This window comes from Gadus chalcogrammus, chromosome 14 (assembly GCF_026213295.1).
Source record: "Gadus chalcogrammus isolate NIFS_2021 chromosome 14, NIFS_Gcha_1.0, whole genome shotgun sequence".
NCBI classification, from domain to species: domain Eukaryota; kingdom Metazoa; phylum Chordata; class Actinopteri; order Gadiformes; family Gadidae; genus Gadus; species Gadus chalcogrammus.
In genome coordinates this window covers 3211181-3236881 of record NC_079425.1, presented here as the reverse complement: position 1 = coordinate 3236881, position 25701 = coordinate 3211181, and the positions used below count along the sequence as shown (strand labels likewise).

Genomic DNA, 25701 nt, shown 5'->3' with positions numbered 1-25701 from the left:
GGTTTTTTTCTGGTCTTCGATGCACTGGTGTGCGTCTTTTTGGTGTCTTTGTGTGCGGGTGTGCTCTGTTTTCCGTCTGACCTGTTGTGTGTTTTTCCTTAGGCGTCTTTTACGGGAGAGAAGGTGAATACGACTGTAGAGATTTGAGTTAGCGCGTAGCGGTTGAGTTTCATCCAGTAGTGTCTAGTGATCACACATCCAGGGTCATGAAACAACTAGTACTAACCCATCGAGAAACCTTTATCACTTGATAAAAAATGTTGACCTTTAAATCGTACCTTTTTTTTCCTTTTTTGTTCTTCTGGCTGAAAGATTGTGATGTGCAGCGGCGGACAGATTGAAGAAGATAACGTATGCCGAAGCGGCCACTCTGTTTGTCCCGTAGACTTTAGGCCTCGTAGATTAGCCGCTGGTAGACCTGTGTGCCTAGTCTAAACATGGAAGGTGTCTGGATGAAAGTGCCAGGGCTTTTGTTAAGTATGGGGGTCTTGGGGGGGTGTGTGGTAAAACCAGGACCTCCTGCAACACACAGTGAAAACAAACAGCTCAAGCTACCAGGTGTCCCGGTTTGTGAGGGTGTGTGTGCGTATGTGTGTGGGTGTGTGTTCTCAGATGTACCGTATCTATAATGCTCTACACGTCACCATCTACCAAGGGTCTTCTTTATAGATGTTGAGAGATTGTTAGAGAGACTACAGACAGTGAGTCACCAAAGGATTCCTCTGTTCTCTGGCAGTTTCGATTAAGCAGCCCACTTTCCCCATACAGACCTGTAAGCGTTAGCACGTTCAGCGCAAGTCCCTTAGGAATGGTTACTGCATGCCTGCCTCCCCCTCTGTGCATTGACACGCTCCCAAGCGCTCCCATGCCCACGTGAACCTCTCTTGTTTTGTCTCTCTCTCTGATCCGCGCTTCGCTTCATGTGGTTCCACAGGTCTACGAGGTAAGATCGGTAACGGGTGTGTAGGGGGAAAATGTGGTAGTCGTACGATTAAATCGATCCCGAAGTTCCCACGTCCTCCCTTAGAGCCGACTAACCCTGTCGTCCTGCTCCCTCCCTCACTACAACGGTCTCCGTCTCTGCCCTTTGAGAGCCCTTCTCTGTTCCTCTTCGGTCCTTCGATCCCCTTATGAGGCCTAGTGGTTGGCTTCTAAACACAAACTAGTTATAAGCTAGTTCACTACTGCTACACATGCATAAGCACACTACTTACATTAACATTTAGGGCATTTAGCAGACGCTTTTATCCAAAGTGACTTCCAATAAGTAACTTAACTTCTCCTGAGTGCTATTGATAAAGACAGATGGCATCCATCATTGAACACGATCATAACACAAACCATACAGATACATAGCTCTGCAGTGTTTATCGTTGAAATGATTCCTTTATTAGATTTAATATGAATCACAGACCATGTGGCTAGAGCCCGACTGAACCTTTCATGTCCACGTTGGTTTGATTATTTATATTCTGAAACACATCACAGACGTTTGTGCTTAGAGCCCCGGCCGATTGGCCCCCAGAACCTCCCCACTTCCTACTTCCTCTTCCTCTCTTGCACTTCCTCCAACTGACCGACCCTCCTTCACCGCCCCTTGTCGTCCTCCACCTCCGACCTCCGACCCCTGACCTCGACCCCTCCCTTCTCTCCCCGTCGCCCTGTGATCGGGGGTCATCCTACCCAAAGTGTTAAATGCTTACCCCCCGTCTCCTCCTCTCTGTGTCCCCCAGCTACGGAGCTCCTTCAAGCAGGCCTTCAGCAAGAAGAAGTCCCCCAAGTCGGCCTCCTCGCACTCGGACATCGAGGAGATGGCCGACTGCTCGCTGCCCTCCTCGCCCAAGCTGTCGCACAACGGCTCTGCGTCGGGCGGCCACATGCTCAGGAACACCCACTCCAACTCCATGTACGTACCAGGGCTCTCTGGGGGGGGGGGGGGAGACTGTGTTCAGAGCCGTCGCAACAACCCAGCCCTCGGCTTGTGGTTCTAAGGCTGCTATGATGGGGCCTTCGGCTAACTGTTTGTTTTGTTTTTCTGTGTTTGTGTGTGTCTCTGCGTGGCCGGGTGTGTGTGTGTGTGTGTGTGTGTGTGTGTGTGTGTGTGCGTGTGTGTGTGTGTGTGTGTGTGTGTTTGTTTGTGTGTCCCTGCGTGTGTGTGTGTGTGTGTGTGTGTGTGTGTGTGTGTGTGTGTGTGTGTGTGCGCAGCCTGTCGGAGTGCCTGGACAGCGAGGCGGAGACGGTGATGCAGCTGCGCAGTGAGCTCCGGGAGAAGGAGATGAAGCTGACGGACATCAGGCTGGAGGCGCTGAGCTCCGCCCACCAGCTGGACCAGCTCCGCGAGGCCATGAACCGCATGCAGGTAGACACACACACACACACACACACACACACACACACACACACACACACACATAGAGGCACGCACACAGGGACACAAACACACATAGAGGCACGCACACAGGGACACAAACACACATAGAGGCACGCACACAGGGACACAAACACACATAGACGCACACATAGAGGCACGCACACACACACACACACACACACATAGACGCACACATAGACGCACACATAGAGGCACGCACACACACACACACACCCACATCGACGCACACATAGAGACACACACACACACACACACACATAGATGCACACACCTAGACGCACACATAGAGGCACGCACACACACACACACACATATAGACACACACACATAGACGCACGCATAGAGACACATAGAGGCACGCACACACACACACACACACATATAGACGCACACACATAGACGCACACATAGAGACACACACACGCACACACACATAGACACACACATAGAGGCACGCACACACACACACACACACACACGCGCACATAGATGCACTCACACAGGGACACACACGCACATAGATGCAAGCACGCACACAGACACACACACACACATACACACACATACAGACACACACCACAGACACACACACACACACACACACACACACATACCTACAGACACACACATACATACACACAGACACAAACACACACCCATGACCCTACCAAGTAACCCTGGACCCTTTCAAGTGCACTGGTGTGTGTAGAGCATGGCATTAACAATGCCAGGGTTGGGTTTGATGCCCATTATGTAAAGAATGTGTTTGCCCACCAAATTCCACAAATTATCAGCTACCCCCATTAATTGTGCAAGCCTTACGTTTTTCCTTCCGCAGTGCGTTGTTAACCAACCCTGTTATGTGCGCACACAACCCGTGCAGATCGAAATCGAGAAGCTGAAGTCGGAGAACGACCGTCTGAAGCTGGACAGCCATGGCTGCAGCCGAGCCGGCTCCCAGGTCTCCATCTCCTCCTCCCCTCACCACACCACCCAGAACCCAGGCCCCGGGCCGGGCCTGTCGGAGCACAGCCTCAACCTCACCACCAGCGAGTCCACCAGCCTGGGTAAGGAAGGAGGGGGAAGTCGACCGTAGGACACTTTCAATGAATGCAACAAACTAACACAAACAGAATTATTTTACCGGAAATGTTACACAATTAATACGATCTTATCCCTAAACTGATCTCCAATGAGTGTCACCCGTTGTCCAAAACACTAAACAAATGATACCATATTTTTCCCAACAACGCATCTTAAGTACAGTTATGATGGAGGTTTGACTTCCTGTCTGTGCCGTCTCTCTCCAGACATGCTCCTGGACGACACCAGCTGCGACGGGGGGGGAAGGAAGGAGGGGAGACACGTCAAGATCGTCGTCAGCCTGGACCACGAGGACAGCCAGTGGGCGGAGGTGAGACTGCTCAACCCACGTCTGAACAGATCAAGGGCGGCATGTGGCTCAGGATGAGGAAGAGCGGGTTGGCTGGTAACCGGAAGGTTGCTGGTTCGATCCCCGCTCCTCCTAGAGTGTTGGGGTGTTCCTTAGCAAGACACCTCACCCTAACTGCTCCTGAAGAGCTGGCTGTCGCCTTGCATGGTCGACTCCGCCGTCGGTGTGTGAATGTGTGGTTGAATGGGTCAATGTGGGGCAATATTGTAAAGAGCTTTGAGTGGCCACTGGCAAGAAAAGCGCTGTTTAAATGCAGACCATTTACCATTTATCTGCGATGTTACCTGTGAGGTGTTATCCGTTTTGCTGAACTTTGAAACATGTTTTAACCCGTAGCAGGAAATTCGGCCACGTGACTTCCTGATTGGCTGCATCGGAGTGAGCGGGAAGACCAAGTGGGACGTCCTGGACGGGGTGGTCCGGCGGCTGTTCAAGGTACAGCCGCAGGAAGTGCAGCGCAGAGAGAGCTCTCACAGGCCTCCTCTCAGCCTGCAGGGCTCGCTCTACTGCTCTGCTGGGTTGGACTGTGATGCGCGAGGATGGGGAGAACTGTTCAAACAGTTTATAACGAAATTATACAAAACATAAACACCAAAACTGTGATTTTCCAGCGATACCCGGCTTCTGTAAACAAAGAGACAGCTTATGGTCAAAGGAAAGTTTGCATGATGACGGAGGAGGTTTGTTAATAACAACAATTTAAAAAAAACCTAAGCAACGATCAAACAAGACAGACATCTTTGGTGGATGATGAGGATCTGGGTCATCAGGGACTGAATACACGCGACTAGAAAAAACGTACGCGTTCAGCATTTTGTTGCTTTGCTCGAACCGTTCAATCCATTCATTCGCATGCTCCTACACCAACCACGGGTCCATCTAAAGGCGCGTCGCTCTGACTCTGTTCCCAGGAGTACGTGACCCACGTGGACCCCAGCAGCCAGCTGGGTCTGTCCACGGACAGCGTGGAGGGCTACCGCATCGGGGACATCCAGCGGCTGAGCGCGCACGGCTCGGCCCAGGCCCCGGAGCTGCTGCCCTGCGGCTACCTGGTGGGGGACAGCAACACCATCAACATCCGCCTCAAAGGTAGCCACGACAACGGCGGTCCTCTCGCGCGACACACGGCCGTGTTTCAGGGAGGGGGCGTCCCCGGGGGGGAAGGCGGGGCAGGTGGATCTAGAGGGGCTGACTTCCGGTTTGACGTTCCGTACGGAATCGGGTTGGTAGTACTAACAACAAGAAGTTTTTAGATTAGGATTAACGACACCAAGAAAATCTATATACACACACAATATGAGTACAGGAAATGTGAACGCAGAGATTAAATAAATGTCCACCTTGTAATGTTATATCTACATAATGTAGTGTATGCAATGTAATGTATGTTCTCGGTAACGGTTGATGTTGAAGTTGAAAAAAAGGCAATTTTAGCTCTAGCTGTGCTTGTGGGTTCTCTACTACCAGATCCCCCATACACACTAGTGCCTGCAATCGAGTGCTGGGGGGTTATCCGAGTGCCTGCGGTTAACGTGTGTGTGTGTGTGTGTGTGTGTGTGTGTGTGTGTGTGTGTGTGTGTGTGTGTGTGTGTGTGTGTGTGTGTGTGTGTGTGTGTGTGTGTGTGTGTGTGTGTGTGTGTGTGTGTGTGTGTGTGTGTGTGTGTCTATGCGCCCCCCCCCCCCTCCCCAGACGTGAACTGCGACAGCGTGGACTCCCTGGTGTTCGACACGCTGATCCCGCGGCCCGTGCTGCAGCGCTACGTCTCTCTGCTGCGGGACCACCGCCGCATCATCCTGTCGGGGCCCAGCGGCACGGGCAAGACCTTCCTGGCCCACCAGCTCTCCCGCCACCTGCTGCGGCAGGAGGGGCGCACGCCCAGCCCCCGCACCGTGCACACCTTCAACGTGGACCACAAGTCCAGCAAGGTACGCGTGGGACCAGGGGGGTGGGGGGCGGGGGTCCGGTTACGACGCCGTGGGGCGTAGCGGGGGATGGGGGTGAGGCGGGGCCGGGACGAGGGATAGGGGACGTGGGTTGGCTTGTGACCCGAGGGTCGCTGGTTCGATCCCCGGCTCCTCCTAGCTGGAGGGGTTGGTCACGGTGGTGGGGGGTGCAGTGTGTGGTGTGTAATGCGGTGCCTTGAAGAGGGAAAGGGGTGTCTAACGGGGTGTGTGTGTGTGTGTGTGTGTGTGTGTGTGTGTTTGGTGTGTTGGTGTGCGTGTGTGTGTGTGTATGCGTGCGTGTGTGTGTGTGGGTGTGGGTGTCGGTGTGTGTGTGTGTGTGTGTGTGTAGGAGCTGCGGCAGTACCTCTCCAGCCTGGCGGATCAGTGCAGCGGGGAGCCGGCGTCAGAGAGCCCCCTGGTGGTCATCCTGGATAACCTGCACCACGTCAGCTCCCTGGGGGAGATCTTCAACGGCCTCTTCAGCAGCAAGTACCAGTACTGGTGAGTCACACACACACACACACACACACACACACACACACACACACACACACACACACACACACACACACACACACACACACACACACACACAGCAAGTACCATTACTGGTCAGTTACACACACACGCACACAAAGCAAGTACCATTACTGGTCAGTTACACACAGATACACACATACACACACACACACACACACACACACACACACACACACACACACACACACACACACACACACACACACACACAGAGAGCAAGGACCAGTACTGGTCAGTATGCAGACTAGGGGTGTGATCACAGGGTACCTCACGAGACCGATAATATTGTAATACAGGGATTCTGCAATAATCCATATCTTATAAAGTTACTTAACGTTATATGTTGATTGTTCCACCTCTCATACCGACCATGTGATCTCCGCACAGCCCGTACATCATCGGCACCATGAGCCAGGCCACGTCCTCCGCCCCCAACCTCCAGCTGCACCACAACTTCAGGTAATACCCCGGACCTCCACCAGGGACCTCCACCGGGTACCTCCACCTGAGAACTCCACCTGAGACCTCCACCTGGGCAGGGCTAGGATTGGTTACACTTCACAATAAGGGTCCATGAATCAACCGTTATACAATTTAGGAACGCAGTAATAAGCATTAGTATAAATCATTGGCATAGGGGTTATTGTAACAAATGGGCTATTCTAACAAACTAATTTCTCCTACTGGGGATTAAGAGTTGTATCGTATCGTATCGTTAGGGCTAGGGTCAGGGCTTCAACCTAACCCTACTCAATTATGTATAAATGAATACCTTAAATTACTTGCCGTCTTGGGGGCTAGGGTTAGGGGTGAGGGGTCATAAATATACGGCCTGTTAAGCCCTTTGAGGCTGTACCTGTGTTGAGCGGCGAGACAAATACAATTGTATTGAATTAAATCTGTATTGTAAAGTGTTACCTTATTATTTATGTATGTCTCATTGACTGCGTTGGTTCTTTCATTGACTGTGTTGGTTCTTTCATTGACTGCGTTGGTTCTTTCATTGACTGCGTTGGTTCTTTCATTGACTGCATCGGTTCTTTCATTGACTGCGTTGGTTCTTTCATTGACTGCGTTGGTTCTTTCATTAACTGCGTTGGTTCTTTCATTAACTGCGTTGGTTCTTTCATTGACTGCGTTGGTTCTTTCATTAACTGCGTTGGTTCTTTCAGTGAGCGTTGGTTCTTTCATTGACTGCGTTGGTTCTTTCAGTGAGCGTTGGTTCTCTCATTGACTGCGTTGGTTCTTTCATTGACTGCGTTGGTTCTCTAAATGACTGCGTTGGTTCTTTCATTAACTGCGTTGGTTCTTTCATTGACTGCGTTGGTTCTTTCATTAACTGCGTTGGTTCTTTCATTAACTGCGTTGGTTCTTTCATTGACTGCTTTGGTTCTTTCATTAACTGTGTTGGTTCTTTCAGTGAGCGTTGGTTCTTTCAGTGAGTGTTGGTTCTTTCAGTGAGCGTTGGTACTGCCTCGTGTGTCCCTGACCCCCCCTCACCTGTGTGGTCCTCAGGTGGGTGCTGTGTGCCAACCACCTGGAGCCGGTGAAAGGCTTCCTGGGCCGCTTCCTGCGCAGGAAGCTGATCGAGACGGAGATCGGCAGCCGCTCGCGCAACCTGGAGCTGGTGAAGGTCATCGACTGGATGCCGCGCGTGTGGCACCACCTCAACCGCTTCCTGGAGGCACACAGCTCCTCCGACGTCACCATCGGTGAGCAGGACGGACGCACACATATATACACACACACGCACACACACGCACACACACGCACAGACGCACACACCCACACACACGTTTATGTAAACACACGCAGGCAAATGCACATATATAAATGCACGCACACATTCATACGCACATGCACACACACACGCAAGCACGCACACATACATACTCACTCATTCACTCATTCACTCACTCACTCACTTACTCACTCACACTCAGATGGTTCATAACTGGATAATACCCAGATTGATGGATGAACACCGTGAGCATGTTTAGGAAGTGTTATTACAATAACGACCAGGAATAGGATTAGAATAGGAATTTGATTCTGATTTGTCACCTTATAGTGCCAGTGAACCCACAATCTGTAGCAGGGGGTTCACTTGCACTTCAAGGAGGAGACGGAGTAAACACGGTTTTTGATGATGCTGTCATGTTACTGAATATCTTTTTGTGTTTGGTGCAAGGCAAAAGTAAAATGTGGGCAAAGGCGCCCTAGGCGATCGCCTAGGGTGGCAAATGTGTTGGGGGCGCCCTCTGGTGGCGCTGTGAGTCTCACTCCCGTCTCCTCCCGTCCCCCAGGCCCCCGTCTGTTCCTCTCCTGCCCCATGGACGTGGAGGGCTCCCGGGTGTGGTTCACCGACCTGTGGAACTACTCCATCATCCCCTACATGCTGGAGGCCATCAGGGAGGGGCTGCAGGTAAACCAGCGTGGACACGCGCGTACGACCGCGGCGTACGATGGAGATATGTCCACGCCGAGAGGCTAACTCACTGCCTTCATTCAAACAGGCCCTCAAAACCAACCCCTTTAAGATTGATCTCACCACATAACCTCCTCCCCTTCCCTCTCCTTCTTCCTTTTATTTTTATCTTTGTACTGATATATACATTCTAATTAAATTGTTTTATTTTGTGTTCACTCTATAAAGCGTCTTTGAGTACTTAGAAAAGCGCTATACAAATACAATGTATTATTATTAGATGTAAGGACATTTCATCATTCGTATGCTTCTCTTTCTTCAGCTGTACGGTCGCAGGGCAGCCTGGGAAGACCCCGCCCACTGGGTGATTGACACCTACCCCTGGTCGGCCACGCCCACCCCAGCCGATTGGCCGCCGCTGCTGCAGCTCCGCCCAGAGGACGTGGGGTTTGACGGTTACTCCGCCCCCAGAGAGGGGGCCCGCAAAGAGCCCCCCCAGAGCGACAGTGATGCAGACCCGCTGGTGAGCAGACGCACACACACACACACGCGCACAGCCGCACACACACACACACACACACACACACACACACACACACACACACACACACACACACACACACACACACACACACACACACACACACACACAGAGAGACACACAGACACACAGAGACACAAACACAGAGACACACACAGACAAACACAGACACACACACAGAGGGACACAAATACACACACAGAGACTCACACACAGACACACACGCAGAGAGACAGACACACAGAGACATACACAGACACACACAAAGACACACAGAGGGACACAGAGACACACACAGAGACACACAGACACACACAGAGACACACACACAGACACACAGAGGGACACAGACACACAGAGGGACACACACAGAGGGACACAGAGGGACACAGAGACTCACACAGAGACACACATAGACACACACACACAGAGAAACACACACAGACACACAGAGACACGTCACACAGCCACACAAATCATACCTTCATGTTTACTTCTGTTGGTCGTTGTGAATATCCACAATTGTGTCATTCAGATCTTTAACATTTAGGGCATTTAGCAGACGCTTTTATCCAACATGACTCACAATAAGTACTTTTGTCAGAATAATGAGAAACAACGATCTATCGCTGTCGGCGCAGTAAGGATGTTCATAGAACCAAGTGCCAGGCACACAATCTTTCAATCTTAATACTCTTAGATAAAGTGTGAAGATCAACAAATGTGTCATCAAACACATATTGTCACAGCATCTGAAGAACCCCAGTGTTTCTTCCTTCCCTTCCCATTAAAACCCCTCCTAACCCCCGCCCTGTTCCTGTGTCTCTCCCCCCCCCCCCCCCCCCAGATGAACATGCTGATGAGGCTGAAGGAGGCGGCCACGTCCTCCAGCCCCCACAGCTACGACAGCGACTCCAACAGCAACAGCCACCAGGACGACCTGCTGGACTCCTCCCTGGAGTCCACCTTGTGACAGAAGTAACCCTCACGCTCTGGGTTCACTCTCCGGTCACATGGTGGTTGTTTTTTAAACCCTTTCTTTATTTGCGTTGAGAATGTGAATGATTGATTTTCCTCCCCAAAAAATTTAACATGCCACCTTGGTTTGGATGCGGGTCATCCAAACGGGACACTAATGAATGGACGAGTGCACAGAGAGAGAGGGAGAGAGAGAGAGAGAGAGTCACAGTCACAGAGGAGTTGTGTTTCACTGTTTGTGTGTCCTAACCGCAGTGCCCCAGTGGCATCTTTCCGAGACACCTGTGCTCCGATTGTTCTTCAGAGTTAACGCATAGTGTGTCGCGTTTAATGAGGAAACGCTGCCGTAATAATCAAATGGCTCCACTGGCCACCTTGCGTCGCGTCCAACGGCTCCGTCAAAGCCAAACACATCGGCGGGCTTCAGTTGTCATCGGCGAACACTATCATCCACTCACCACTATCACTCATAAAGGATGACACCATGGCAGGCGAAGTAATTTGTTTGTGAACGCGCACAGTGGAGAACGACCTGAGATTCGGCCACCAACTGCAGTACGCCAGTCCTCCCTGTAGATGGCGCCACAGGTTCACCTCTACTGGAGCACCGCACGTTTCACGACTGGGTTTGGAGCGACCAGCGTTCAACAGCACAAAGGAGTGGGTCAGTGGATTGATTTGGAAACAGACGTTTTTTATTTTTTATTGTTTGGAATGGAAGGGTGTTCAACGGGTGTGATTCCCCTGCACGTGGGAAGTCACAACACTTCCCTTATAGTTTAACGAGGCACTCTCTGTGTCTTTGCATTGCATTTCATGGACTCACCCCTCATCAAACCTTGATGTCCTTGGGCCCTCAGGGGCCACCGTAGCACAAGTGTATTTTGGTGCTGGACTGAACTGAAAACCAATGCCTTACTCTTTTGCTCTTTTGTAACAGACGATGTGCATTAGCTACTTGGTTACCTGTCTACATAGCTGTAAGAGAATTACAATATACACAAAACGTATAGGGCTCGGTGCGCACTCTCCAGAGACCTGTGCTCTCACAGGTCTTCAGAGAGGCAACCTTTTTTTTTTGTTCACGTCAGAAAGCAGTACCACAGAGTGGAAGAGGAGCAGGTGGAAAAGCAGGACTTTTAAAAGATGTTTAATCAATGTGTATGCATGTTGAGACCCAGATGTAAATATTTGGACAACCAGCAAAGAAAATACTAAAGTAAAAGAGTTTAAAGTCAACTCCCCCAATGTTGTGTATCGGTGCGGTCGGGGGAAGATAAGGATAATTCCTATTTTCTGTCCATACCTCATCGTCCTTATCTATGGAACCTGTGTGCGCTTTGTGTCCATGCTTGACTTCTGTTCCAATCGGTGGTTTGTGATGAACACACTATTGCCACGCTATACATGTCGGATCAGTTATGTGAAAAATATTGTACGTTTGCTGCTTTGTTAATAAATAATAGTGATATAATTTACTTGATGTTGATAATATAAAGGTAACAGAGGCTGATTAACAAATAGCCCAGTGGTCGTTTCCAGAAGAGCAACATAGAATATAACAGATCATATATGGCTCATCTGGAGATTAACCTGGCTCTATTTCTTTTTGTACATTAACGTCATGAAGTCGCTTTAAGTCGCGTTTCGCTGTGCAGTGTCAGTGTATATCGGTCACCAATCCTATGCAAGATTCATTCCGCTGTCGAGATGGAAGCCAAACCTCCACGGTGCTCCACTGCATTCAAACAAGAGTTGTGAATACTTTGTTCTTGTAGTTCTTTAACCACCACGATAATGTCTGTGCTTTTTTCTTTTCTTTTTTGAAGATGCTCTCTGGCAATGTTAACCGAAAGCACAACGGAAACAGAGCCTGTACTTCTGTTCAGTTTTGTATTAAGCCTGTCTGGAGAAGGGTGGGATGAGGCATTGAATTGAGGTACTTAACAAACCCTAATGAATGTTTAGCATTTTCTGCTATGTACATTTTTATATGTAACATAACTTTGTAAATGACTGATGACCTTGCAACCTTTGATTACTTTTTCTAGATGATTTGTAACAGTACTTGAAAAAGGTGTATTTTGTGTACAGTCTCTATTCATGGGGGCTGGTGCGGTGGAGTTTCCCATCGCTGGCCTGTGCAGGGCTTGGAGAATGAACTCTGATTTCACTGTACTAGTCTTAAGTTATTGTGATTCAATAAAATTAATGATTATTTATGGTTGAAGAGGCACTCATTTCTTTCTGTTTTTTCACGACGCACTTCTTTAATATTCATAGGAAAATAATATATGCTCATACATTACTGTTTTATAATGGACCAAGCGGAAGACCACAAGATATTAATTATTAAGCATTTTATTTTGGTATTGTTTTTTTTACAAAAATGTGTGAACATATATACAACAAATAATACAACATATTTATTAAACAAATTCATAAATTATCGGTGAAAAAAAGCACAGGTCAAAAAGCAATTAAAGATCACAATGAAAGTAAACGTCATATTCTTGGCATAAAAATGTCCATACAAAAATTGTACATAGATCTGTACAGTTTTCAAAAAAGAGCTGTGCAAAACAGCAAACAAATATCTCAATAGAAGCAACACCTGGAGTGGACGGTGCTATTGTTAAGTTTGAGGGGAAGTGGAGTATAGGGAAACATTGTTTAAGGGGAACATCGTTAAAACAGCATGCTCTTAGTTGGGTGGCTCCAGGGATTACTGCACATACCGATTATGTTTTGCGTTTCAGGAAAAATCTGGTATACACACGGGTTTTTATATACACATATATTTATATAGATATATTGTATTTCATAATAAATTAAGATACTGTTATTTCCTCCTCGTCGGAGTCTGAGAAGTCTGAGTGCTTGCTGGAAAGGCTGGGGGAGGAGATGTTGGAGCCCACACTGTTCACCGGTTCTCCTGCGGCCGGGGAGCGACATGACGCGCTCCCCCTGCGGAAGCCTTCTTCCTCTTCCTCCTCCTCCTCCTCTTCCGCGGAGGACTTCTTGCCCACGTCGCTCAGGTCCGGGTGCGGGTTCGTCTTGGTGGGAAGCGTCTGTTCGCGACAACCTCCCGAGGAGAGCAGCTCCCGCTCTTTGGAGTTCCGCCACTTCATACGTCGGTTCTGGAACCAGATCTTCACCTGGAGATGGGAACAGAAACGTTGAGTTTTTGGGCAAAACAAAACTTTTCTCCGCCATAAAATGTTTCACAGGCTTCACAGCGCATGTGCGTTGTGCCATGTCTTGATGTCATATTCACCTGGGAATCCTTCAGTCCGAGCTTGGAGGCCAGCTTCTTCCTGTCAGGTTTGCTGATGTACTTCTGCTTCTGGAACATCTTCTCCAGAGCCTTGCGCTGGATGTCTGAGAACACGGCCCTCCTCAGCATCCCCCTCCTGGGCTTGCCCCTGGCGGCCAGCGGCCAGGAGAAGGTCCCGGGCATGGGTACCACGGAGGCAGAAGCTGCAGAGAAGAAGAACCACCAGAACGTTACGCTTTAATCTCAAATTCTCTTGCGTTGGAAACATCAACGCACCCTCCACCCTTGCAGACGCACCCTCTCCAGTCCACCATGCAGGGGCCTCCTCCTATTGGTCTATACACTTTGCTTCTAAACTTTTAAGCTGTTTATTATGGAGTTTTTTTTCCCTCCTCCACGCTTGGGCTGTGCGTCAATGCGTCTCTGGTGTGTGGTGAAATGGCACGAGGTGACTAATTAGCACATTGGCCGGTCCCCCGGCTCATTGGTATGGTAAAGAGGGAGCATATCCTTTAAGGAACCCCGCGGGGGCGGATAGAGGAGTTAATAAACCGTGAACGGTAATTGTGTAGTAATGAACTAACGCAGAAAGGACTCGGGACAGGCGGCGAAGGCCATATATTACCGCCACAAAGGGAGATTTACACTTTCAAACTAAACACCACCGCATACCAGAATACTGATGCTGCCGGAGAGGGGGGGGTGGAGGGGGACTCTGGCGCATTTTTTTTTGCCTGCCCTTAAATCATTTTCATTAAATGAACACGGAGGGTCTCTGAGGCCCCTCGGGTTGTGGTGTGGAGGCGTTGAGCTGAGCGCATGAAAAGGGCGCGTCTCCATTATGACGGCTCTGAATGAAAGCAGCAACCAGCGACTTTATAGACTTTTCTAAGAGATGATTCTTTATTTTATACCACCTCGATTGGCCCTGTTCTGAGACTAGAGGAGCGTTTAGAGACCAGAGTGAGTGTTTAAGGTCACCTATCCTTGATGGACAGTTGGAAAGTGTTGTGGAGAGATGTGCATTCATATTTATTTAAAGCGACTCCAAACTGCGTTCTCTTTCCACCTTTGCGTTTTAAATCTAGTGTTTTGGGGGACATTCCCCTGCCCTGTATCCCCCGCACCCCTGAATCACGAACAGCGGCGCACTATGTGGTCTTGTGAGAATATTGAAAAGTCTCAATGGCGCCTAATAGGGAAATTAGTGCATGACTGGTTCACGCCTTTCGCCCGCCTGGTAAAAGTCACTCCCGGGGTCTGTGGGTGGTTTGCCCGGTGGGTATTGACCGAATTGGTCATGGTGCTGAAAGCTCAGCACTGTGGGAAAACGCGGAGCCGTGGAAATACCCCAACGCCCCCAATGGGAAGAAGGGGAGACTCACTCACAGCCCGCCTCGAATTTAGAGCGTGACGATTTGGGATAATTGGTTAATTAGGGGGTGGGCTCGGATTGGCCAAGGGCCACGGACAACGGGGACCCCATTAATAAGACATTGATTTGTCTTCGCTTTAACCCCGGCGCTGAATTGCCTATTTTATGAACAAATTTTAGGGGAAATTTATTCAAATAATAAAAAAAAAAAAGTCATCATTGGTATATTTACTTTGGAGTTTTGTGAGACGAAGTAAAATCAGCTCCAAGTGAAGCTTCCTTACCTGGGAGGTAGGGGGGCCGGAACATGTGGTGGAAGGAGCCGTCAAAGTAAGGGATGGCGAAGGCCTTGGAGTGCATGTGCATGGCAGGAGGAGATGATGCTGTGGACGAAACACACAACGCCGGTTAACAACACAACAGAACGACCACATTATCAACAACACTCCGTGAGCAGAAGCACAGATCATCCAAGAACGCGTAACTCACCAGTCTTTGGTGACGGAGCCAGAATGGCGCTTACTCCAAACTTCAGAAAAGTGGGGTCTTTACTGGTGGGTAGAGAGGAGCATTTCGGGGAGTGCGTATCGCGCGTCATGGCGTGAGGCGACATGATCCCGCGCTCCGCTGCGCCCGGGACGGACCCCGTGAGCCGGGACGCGCTCACCGAGGGCGCGCTTGGCCGGCTCATGTAGGGCGCCGGTCTGCTCATCCGCAGCAGGTCCTCCACCAGGAAGCTGGAGTGTGTGTGGTGGTAGGGGGACGGCAGGGAATGGTGGTGGTGGAGCGGCAGGGCGGCCGCCGGGTGGTAAAGACCCGGGTACATCATGCCGGGAGGCGCGAGCACGCTGGGGATCATCATAGTCCAGTCAACGCAAAAAATGGCTGTAAGGAATACTCCGTCTCTGCAGAAGTGGAGGAGATCTGTTGAGGTCTGAACTGCGCTAGTAACTCTTCTGGTCTCTTCGGTGTCGGGACAGGCGCTTTATAGCCGCCTGCCCCCCCTCCCCCCCACCAACGCTTCTTTCAGGGTTGACAGCCCCAACAATGGGGTTCAACAAAGTTCTCCACATGGGTCGCTTTGAAACGACATGCCCGGCGCGCTGATTGGCTGAGGAGCACAATTTATGATTGCATTAGACTTCATAAGCAAGCGACACACAATATCCCCTCCACAAAAGAGGCACAGTCATCAGTTTTGCATATTGACCAGGTTCCCTTGAAGAGGCGGAATTAGTTGTGTTGGGCCGCAGCCCGAGTGGGCTAATTAAAAAGCAATCTGACATTGTTTGGGACTTGTAAAGAAAAAAAGTGAACTGTGTTCTATTCAGGTATTACATAAAAACTAACATTATAAGCATGAGCTTTTACGTTGTTTTTTTTCATGTAACATTTCTTATAGTGGCAGAATTAATCACATTATAATAATAATAATCGCAATCAATTAGATTAACATTAAATTAATAATGTCAATCTCAGCCCACATCTTTAAACAAAGTATATTGTTCTTAGTTTCTTAGTTTGTTTTTGTGCACTTTATAGGCCTGCATGAGAGTGATAAGGCAGTCTATGGGTCTGTATGAAAGGGATACAGCTTCCAATATCGGCCTATAAGAGAGTGATACTGCTCACTTTATCGTCTATATGAGAGTGATATTGCACACAACATCGGCCTATAAAAGAGTGATACTGCTCCCTATATCATCGATATGAGAGTGATACCGCTTACTATATGAGAGCGATACTGCTCACTAAATGAAAGTGATCCGCTCACTATATCATCCATATGAGAGTGATACCGCTCACAATATCATCTATGAGGTGATCCCGCTCGCTATACCGGCCTATACGAGAGTGATACTGCTCACTATATGAGAGTGACAGATACCACTCACTATATGAGAGTGATACCACTCACTATATGAGAGTGATATCGCTCACTATATGAGAGTGATACTGCTCACTATATGAGAGTGATACCACTCACTATATGAGAGTGATACCCCCTACTATATGAGAGTGATATCGCTCACTAAATGAAAGTGATCTGTCACTATATCATCTATATGAGAGTGATACCACTCACAATATCATCTATATGAGAGGGATACCGCTCACAATATCATCTATGTGAGGTGATACCACTCGCTATACAGGCCTATATGAGCGTGATATCGATCACTATGAGAGTGAAACTGCTCACTATATCGTCTAAGAGAGTGATACCACTCACTATACAATCTATATGAGAGTAATATAGAGAGTATGAGAGTAATACGTCTACATGAGACGAGTGATACGATCACCATAAGAGAGTGGTAGCCTACCACTCACTATGAGAATGATACAGCTCACTATATTGTCAACATTACAGTGATACTGCTCACTATATGAGAGTGATACCGCTCACTATATGAGAGTGATACCACTCACTATATGAGAGTGATACCGCTCACTATATGAGAGTGATACCGCTCACTATATGAGAGTGATACCGCTCACTATATGAGAGTGATACTGCTCACTATATGAGAGTGATACCACTCACTATATGAGAGTGATACTGCTCACTATATGAGAGTGATACAACTATATGAGAGTGATACCACTCACGACATGAGAGTGATATCGCTCACTATATGAGTGATACCACCCACTATATGAGAGTGATATCGCTCACTATATGAGAGTGATACCACTCACTATATGAGAGTGATATCGCTCACTATATGAGAGTGATACTGCTCAATATGTATGTCCTTCATGCAAATGAGCCCCAATGCAACACAGGCTTCCCAGCACTCAATCCGGGGCCCGTCATGGAATAATGTCTTAAGGGGATTGCTGCTATCAGAACGCTTTAACAGATGTGTTAAATATCACAGGCCTCTGAAAGTCTTCATTCAGTGCAGAGCCACGGCCGCTGCACATAGCGGTCGGCGGAGAAGTGTGTGCACCCCTCAACCATGCGCCCTGATCCTGTTAACCATGAACTAACTGTCACCCTCAGCTGCGAGGACCCCCTTTCTCCCCCCTTTCTCCCCCCTTCCTCCTCCTCTTCCTCCCCCTTTCCTCCCTGCACCCCTCTCCTTGGTATTCAAAAAAAACAAAAAAAAAACGAGTGGAATAAAAGGTTTATTTCTAAAGACGGTTTTGTTCTGCTATTTTAACCAGCTGAATAAAAGTGCATCTGTGATTTGATTTAGAGCGCATTCATATGAGAGCCCGGATAATAAAACTCGTATTAAAGCCACTTGGGGCCTGATAGCCGTGTTCTGTCAGCCTCGCCCTCAGACCATGAAACCCGCCGGAGGAGGGAGAGGCAGACACCCAACTTCTGCTCGTTTCGATCCAGCTTCCCTCATCCCGAAAAGAACATTGAATTAACCGGTATTTTTCGTTTAATAGGCCTTTAAATACATTTATTTTTAAACGAATTTTATGAATAAAATAGTCATTTTAATTACAGCTTATTTTGAATAATGGTAAAAAAACAAACCTATTTTTTCATTAATAGGATTTTGGTTTACACTTCAGTTTCTATATGGTACCTAAAAACCAAATATCAATTAATTAGTTCACATGTAGGCTATTGAATTAAACGAAAAAGTGCCATAAAATAATCAATCCGTAACCCCGAATAGCATTTATTGCTGTTGTTATTCTGATATAATAATAATAATAATAATAATAATAATAATAATAATAATAATAATAATGAAAATAACAATAGGAACAATAATAATGATGATAATAATAATAATAATCTCAATACTACTACTACTACTAATAATAACAATGATAATTATTATGATAGTTATAATAATTGCTCTTATTGTTATCATTTTGTAATTAAATGTATGATTTCGATTATGTTACGACAATATTATTGATGGTGGTTATGTGACCGGGCAATAAACCATCTGCAAAGCAGTGCCTTCTTCCACTCGAACCGTATTTATTCTAATTCATATTAAATTAATAATATTGCCTAAATTGTTTTCAATCCTCTAATTAAAAGGGAACGCCTCCGTGAAATGATGCCTTTACAGACCGGAGCCTCCATAAAAGGTAGAGACCCCAAGAGAGACCCCCGAAAATAAAAAACGCATTAAGACAGTCGATCCCAAATACACAACGAGGCCTTCAAAGCTTTTTATGAGCCCATATTCCTTTGCGTTTACCCCAAATCCTCCCTTTGTGGCGGGCAAGCAGATGGTTTGCAGGAAGCAGGCCTCAGCCCGGGTGACCGAGACCAATCTCTACTCGCTTTGCAAGCCTGCCAGGTCTGAGGTCTCCCCCCTGTTTTTACCAACCCGGGTAAAACAGCTGGCCCGGCCCTGAATTAAGGCTATTAAACACACATCTCCGAGATATTAGGCCTCCCCAGCACCTCCCTTTCTCCCGCCGTGTCCCACCCGGACCATATATGACTTTCCGGGCCTTAAGGGCCCCTCCAGCCAGGGGCCCCCACCCCTGCGCCACCAGAGCCAGGACATATCAAAACAATCGACTAAATAGATTAACTTAACTATTGTCTTGCGTCACTTTCCCCCTCTCCCGTTGAAAGGGTTGAGTAAATATGTTCCCCATGCATGAAGGGGTTTGTATGGCGCGTGGTATTGTGCAGCGGGTCCGACAGGTGGTTAACTGTTTATTATTCTCCCGTTATTTATCGGTGACGTGCACGGTGCCGTGCACGGCGGCGCATCACGCAGGGAACTCCCCGTCTTTTCATCCGAGGCGCAGGACGAACAGATTGCTGAGGACTGTTTGTAAACTCGTATAGGACACACCAACAGCAGAACCGCTTATCCACCCCGCACGCACACACATAAACACACACGCGCACGCACACGCAACCACACGCAAGCACCCCCCCCCCCACACACACACACACACACACATGCACACACATATTGTTTTACTCTCTTGTAAACTCGAGAATGGTAGTGAATCCCCCTCCGTTTTCGTTTACATCGTATTGATACATTGTGAACAAAAATAAATGCAACGATCTAAACGAACACAAAGTACGCGCATGAACGTGCGCGCGGCCGCGTAAACCCACGCGCGCGCCCGCACAGACGGGTGGATTTATGCGTTGGGGTCCCAGGGGCCACCCGCAGAATTAGGCAAATTAAAACGAATAAATAAACATATGTGTTATTATTATTTTAGTATTTTCCATTGAGGTATTATCCGCCTGTTAGCGGCCTGTCGTAGCGTCTCTGACTGACTGGTAAAGCCTCCAAACTGGAGACACCAGACTGGGCGACACGATCTTCATTTTGTTGTCCTCACTCAATGTTGTCGTGTTGTTTAAGGAAGACTTCTTTTCATAAGGCAGAGGTATCGATGCTAAGTTGGCTTTTTAGATGGCTACCCATCTGTAAAAGCAGAGGAAACAACATTAATATAGAAAGTACCAAAACCAAACAGACAAGTAGGCCTACTGTGCACAACCTATGTGCGTCTAAAGTGATAAAGTTGATATTTGGTGGGTCTTACAAACTCTCCCATAGGCCTCCATCTTTGATGATAAATGTAAACAAATTAAAAATAGTAATTGTCAATTAAACGTATCTACATCACAATTATATGGCAATGGCTTTGACCTGGCCTAGTGGATATGTCTTTATTATTTTACAGCATAATCATCCTTGAACAGATATTTTTATAGTTCCACTAAACCAGATTTCAGTTGGAAACCCTTCAACTCCGAAATTAAGGTTATCCGCGCGTCTTGGAGACGCCATTCATCCCCAGACGCGCGGGTCCGACGGCCGGTCAACATCCCGGCAGCATCTGGCGCACAGCAGAACCCTGCTCGACATTCAACGAGTGATCGCAAAGCCGCGAGCTTCAGAAGGGTAGTGACAAGCATTAAATCGATATTAACTTTGTATTAAACATGGGCCCCTCCCCTCTCCCCGAGTGGAGCTGAGGTTTAGTCTGACAATAGTCTGCCCTCCCCGTGCACCTGCCTTTCACAAGTCCTCTCAGTAGGCGAGGGGGTAAAAAAACCTGCGTATTTATTAAGAAAAAAAAAAAGTATATATTTATTTATGTATGGCCTGCCTATAGAATGAACATGTCCATGGCTGTCATCTTCAGTGGAAGTTTGGCGATCGCGCAGTAGCCAATTAATAAATCCATCGCCTTGGTTTTATTTATACAATTTACAACAGGTTTCAATTAACCACCAAATGAGACAATGTATTCAGTTGGGTTTAATATGCGCCTCGCCATCGCTCCATTCTGGACACAGTCTGGGACGTTCTCCTCCCATTTGCTGCTCATTTATTAACAATTGTCCGCTTGGATGTCGAGTGGCGTCCTAATCCTCTTAACGCAGATGTTGGTACAGTTTGCATATCATTTTCTCAACTCGAGAGAAAGAACCCAAACTCGCACTATTCACACCGATTCCCCGTCCTCTTTCAGCATATCCACGACCCAGGGCATTTGCATAATCTGACAACCAACCACTATTGTCCGTAACCTTGTATGCAAAGTTAATTGCTCATTAATACCAGACAAAAACAGACGTGCAGAGGAAACCCGAGTCCTCTAAATCCTTTTTTCTTTAAACGCCGGCAGGTGGAACATCCTGAATCTATTTCTTACCTGTGTTGATCGCTATTAGCAACTAAAGAGACACACAGATCAATACTGTGTTCAATAATCCTAATGGAGCACAAACTACTTTTGAAATGTGTTCAACGTCTTTACGATTATTCGAGAGTGTCTAGTTTTCTCCACTTATCTGTCACAGTCTTTGTATAAAAGTCTGCAGAGTTGCTTTTGGAGGTTTTTTATGTGTGTGTCTATGTGTGTGTGTGTGTGTGTGTGTGTGTGTGTGTGTGTGTGTGTGTGTGTGTGTGTGTGCGCGCAAGCACACACACGCTCACACACGCTCACACAATTAGTCACACACACACACACACACACACACACACACACTGACACACACAAACTCACTCACAAAAGACTCGCACACACTCCTTCGATTGGCCACGGTGAAAGCAGTGTTAATAGATTGCAAATGTATCTCTCTGTAAATTTAATCTCATCTCCACATTCGTTTCACGGATGAGGGTCGGTTCGCAGCCCCCACCCCAAACACCTGGCTTTTTGGGGCCTGGTGTCTTGTAAACAGACACTGTTTAAACGGGTGCCCTGTCTGCAGACCCAAGCGCATGAGAGAGAGGGTCTGTCTCTCTGGTTGTCAACACCGCTTAATTAGAGAAGATCTCCTGTTGGGACGTCCATGTGGATGACTCGCCCCGCGTCCCACACTGGCCAACACTTGTTTGATATAGACGTGAACAGGAGATGGACATGTAGAGAGTTCAGAGAGAAGAGTTTAGGTTTGGATTTTATAACGCAGTCCAAGGGGTCCTGACTGTCTACTGCTCTGTGTGGGAGTGTTGTTAGAGGAGGGATGTTTCCCGGGAAAAAAAGCGATATTTCCCATTAGGTCTCGACTCATGGAGCTGAACTCTTGTTCAACTCATCTCAGGTGGAGTGTGGAGTGTATGAACCGAGTTAAAAGTTAGTGAAACACACTGCGCTGCATGGTTTTGGAGTACAGGCAAGATTAAAAGTGTTCTGATAACATCAATTGCCTCTGGGTTTTTGTTTTTTTAACAGGAGGGCTTTAGCTTTGGAAAAGTATATTTCCTTGACTCATAAAAAAATAACGATAACAAATAAAATCAATCAACTGTTGAACGTGTAAAAAGGGCTTACAATGCTCTTTGCTTAATCCTTCAACACAACAATGTTCATTCAAAACAAAAACCAAACGTAACGTCCCAAGTTAATTGCTGCATTAACTATTACATAACATCACATATTGAAGACAAGGGAGGTTTAGTTATTGCTTGTTTCTACTGAAAGAGGGGGGCTTCCAAAGACAAGTTCCCCAGAGTTGTTGTTCATTTGGGGTGCAGGGGGACCTTGAGGGAATGTGTGTGTGTGTGTGTGTGTGTGTGTGTGTGTGTGTGTGTGTGTGTGTGTGTGTGTGTGTGTGTGTGTGTGTGTGTGTGTGTGTGTGCTTGCAAGCGTGCATGTGTGCACGTGTTTGTGCGTGCATGTGTGTGTGCGTGCATTCAAGCATGTGTGTCCGTGTGTGTGTGTGTGTGTGTGTGTGTGTGTGTGTGTGTGTGTGTGTGTGTGTGTGTGTGTGTGTGTGTGTGTGTGTGTGTGGGGCTGGGAGGTGGCGGCCGTGCTGGCCGGTTGTAGGGGGTATGAATGGGGAGAGCGTCAGGGCTTGGGGTGGAGGAGGGGGCCCTTGACGGTCCAGGCTGCCTGTTGGCCCTGCAGCATTGAGCCTGGGTTGGCCATATAATCGGATTGCCCGTGGGTGAAAGTGAGCCCGGGTGCTTATGTCAGTTTGCGTCTCGTCAAGCTGAATAATACGCATGGCCGAGGAGCGAAGCGGACGCGGCCCATTGAGGGCTCTCCGTATTTGTGGCTAAGCGTTTCTAAAAGAGAGAAAAAGCCTCATTGGATTCATATATAATTCTCACTCAAGCGTTTTGATGCATTTGCATAACAGGGGGAAACCAATGATCTTTTCAGTGCTTCTGCTGCGGCCGCTGCTACTGCTGCCTCACTGTGTGTCTGCGTGTGTGTGTGAGTGTGTGTGTGAGTGTGTGTCTGCTTTGTGTTTATACATTTACATGTGCTAGGAATTATGCTGTTGTTGTATGAATTTGTATAGTGTTTGTGTGTGTGTATCTGGGTGTAGGTGTGTGTGTGTTTGTGTGTAAGCGTGTGTTAATGTGCGCGTATGTGTGTGTGTGTGTGTGTGTGTGTGTGTGTGTGTGTGTGTGTGTGTGTGTGTGTGTGTGTGTGTGTGTGTGTGTGTGTGTGTGTGTGTGTGTGTGTGCGTGTGTTTATGGGCGTGCACGCGCACGTGTGTGTGTGTGTGTGTGGGAAGGGGGGGGGGGGGGGGGGGGAGCTGAGCCATGTACATGCAAGTCTAGACACAGGATCTTGCACTCAACCTCCCATGATACACAGCAAGCTTTTGTTGTTCCACGTTTAGCTGATCGCTCCCCTCAGAAGGCAGGGATCCCAGGGCACATGTTGGACGCTCACCAGCATCTCTAGACGTGACCCTCAGCTCTCTGTGAAACGTTGGCACACGAGGCCAAAAGAAAGACCGTTACTTGTGTGTTGCATACAATTCGAAATACTTTGCGCTTAAATAAAAAATCTTATTTTCACTAGAATTTAGTATAATTAGTTTTGGATTAAAAAATATAACAAAAGGTCAAAAAGTTGTTTTAATAGGTATCCGAGCCATGTCGTTTTTGGAGGTATGCGCTTCTCAGTTTGAGACAGACTTGTGTTTGTATCAGATTAAACAGTTTGTGTTTATATCAGAATAAACAGAGTTCAAGAATTGTAGGGTTTTCACTCGGGCAGCGATGAAAACCGTCTAATAAAGTAGCGCCTGGCAAAATGTCAGGCGTAACGGAGTGACACGTTAAACAACAAAGTGGGGCGAGTCTCCGGTGACTCGGGCGTGTTCCGTCTCTCCCTCCACCAGGATGTAGCCCCCTGAGCCGCTCTGTACCCCCCCGTAGGAGCGCCGTGGGCCGTGCCCCCCCCCCCGCTCCTTCCGGTCAAACGGCCAGCGGTAATGTGCTCCGACTTGACTTTACACAAGAGGGCCGGGACCCCCCACCTGCTGGCCCCTGGAGCGCTCTGAGTCCCCCCCCGTGTGTCTGTCAGGCCCATGCAGTCGGGGGCCCTTTTTGAAGGCATTGGCCTGTGCTGCTCACTGGGCCCTGCAAGGCCTTGGAATCCATCCCATCATCGTCTTAATGGTTGGGGGTGCTTCCATCAGGCTTAAGGTAAGATGACCTCTGTACCCCCACCTCCGCCCCCACCCAAAGAGCTGTTACCCACCCTGCTGCACCCAAGCGGCCCCTTGTCACTTCGCAAGATCGTCACCCCCCCCTCCATCCCCCCCCCCCCCCTCCCCTCTCTCGATGGCTTTGGCTTTAACACCCCATAGCGGAAAACCGACAAGGGGGGGGTTTGCTCGTCGGAGGAGAAGTGATACAGTTTGAGCGGATCGGATCAGGGCGGTGTTTTCATGTCCTCTGCCCCTGGCCTTCGGGTGAGCAGACACCAGGATGTGGGGTTAAACCCCAGAACCTTAAACATCCTCACGGGCTGCGGAAGATGAGCATGGATCAGGTCCCCAGAAGAAAGATGGTGTTCAGACCTGTTGACTCGAGTTGTTCTGAGGAGTGGACGGACACCGCCTCACCGAAAGCTCTTCCTGCGGCCTCTTCCTATAGTCGTCCACTTTTTCTTGACCCTTTTCCACACTTTTCTTTGGACTCCACTCTGTCCTAAATCCTCAGAAAAGCAGCATTCATCACCACCCAGTTCATCACAGAAGTACTTTGTATATTATCCTGGGCTTAGGAATCTTCCCGGAGACCTCTTGTAGATGCACAAAGGCCGGGCGAGGAGGAGGGGAAAGGGGGTCCCCTATTGGTGTGTGACCTCTCCTCTCCGGTGCCGACGATAAGACACCAGGGGTCAAGGGGAGCACAAAAGGCCCAGAGTGAAGGTCCACTCAAAAGCCAACGGCTAAACTGAAAAGAGAGAAGAAGAAAAAAAAAATGGAGAATTTCAACACTTTCACTTCAGGGCCGAGGGCCGAGCTCTGAGGGTGAGACAGGCAGTCTGGCCCGCGCTTGAGACAGTCAGTGTGGCCCGGTCGTGAGACAGGCAGAGTAG

At 48.3% G+C, this 25701-nt stretch overlaps 2 protein-coding genes across 2 annotated transcripts in view; one reads left to right on the top strand and one right to left on the bottom strand.

Moving 5' to 3' along the window:
* nav2a (neuron navigator 2a) overlaps positions 1–12542 on the top strand; it is an 18274-nt gene extending 5732 nt beyond the window's left edge. Inside the window, exons 5-17 of the mRNA XM_056608010.1 lie at positions 1734–1906; positions 2206–2359; positions 3276–3459; positions 3703–3806; positions 4182–4280; positions 4757–4934; positions 5536–5771; positions 6139–6290; positions 6717–6788; positions 7845–8041; positions 8636–8754; positions 9080–9280; positions 10146–12542. Coding sequence (XP_056463985.1) covers positions 1734–1906; positions 2206–2359; positions 3276–3459; positions 3703–3806; positions 4182–4280; positions 4757–4934; positions 5536–5771; positions 6139–6290; positions 6717–6788; positions 7845–8041; positions 8636–8754; positions 9080–9280; positions 10146–10271 — 1995 coding nt within the window. The 3' untranslated portion in view covers positions 10272–12542. The remainder of the gene's footprint in view (positions 1–1733; positions 1907–2205; positions 2360–3275; positions 3460–3702; positions 3807–4181; positions 4281–4756; positions 4935–5535; positions 5772–6138; positions 6291–6716; positions 6789–7844; positions 8042–8635; positions 8755–9079; positions 9281–10145) is intronic.
* Positions 12543–12770: 228 nt separating this feature from the next.
* Positions 12771–15858, bottom strand: LOC130403932 (homeobox protein DBX1-A-like). The gene is made up of 4 exons (XM_056608480.1): positions 15418–15858; positions 15213–15311; positions 13554–13756; positions 12771–13434 (listed from the first exon to the last, which is right to left on the bottom strand). Exons 1-4 carry the CDS (start codon positions 15788–15790, stop codon positions 13108–13110), a joined length of 1002 nt encoding a protein of 333 aa, XP_056464455.1. The 5' UTR covers positions 15791–15858; the 3' UTR covers positions 12771–13107.
* Between the last annotated feature and the right edge of the window lie 9843 nt (positions 15859–25701).

Bases quoted from the DNA above. Each gene is read 5' to 3' on its own strand.
- LOC130403932 (XM_056608480.1), bottom strand. From the start codon at position 15,790: ATGATGATCCCCAGCGTGCTCGCGCCTCCCGGCATGATGTACCCGGGT. The intron at 13,757-15,212 runs GTAAGGAAGCTT...TCTTCTCTGCAG, and splicing joins CCGGCCCCCCTACCTCCCAG to CTTCTGCCTCCGTGGTACCC. The intron at 13,435-13,553 runs GTGAATATGACA...TCCCATCTCCAG, and splicing joins TCGGACTGAAGGATTCCCAG to GTGAAGATCTGGTTCCAGAA.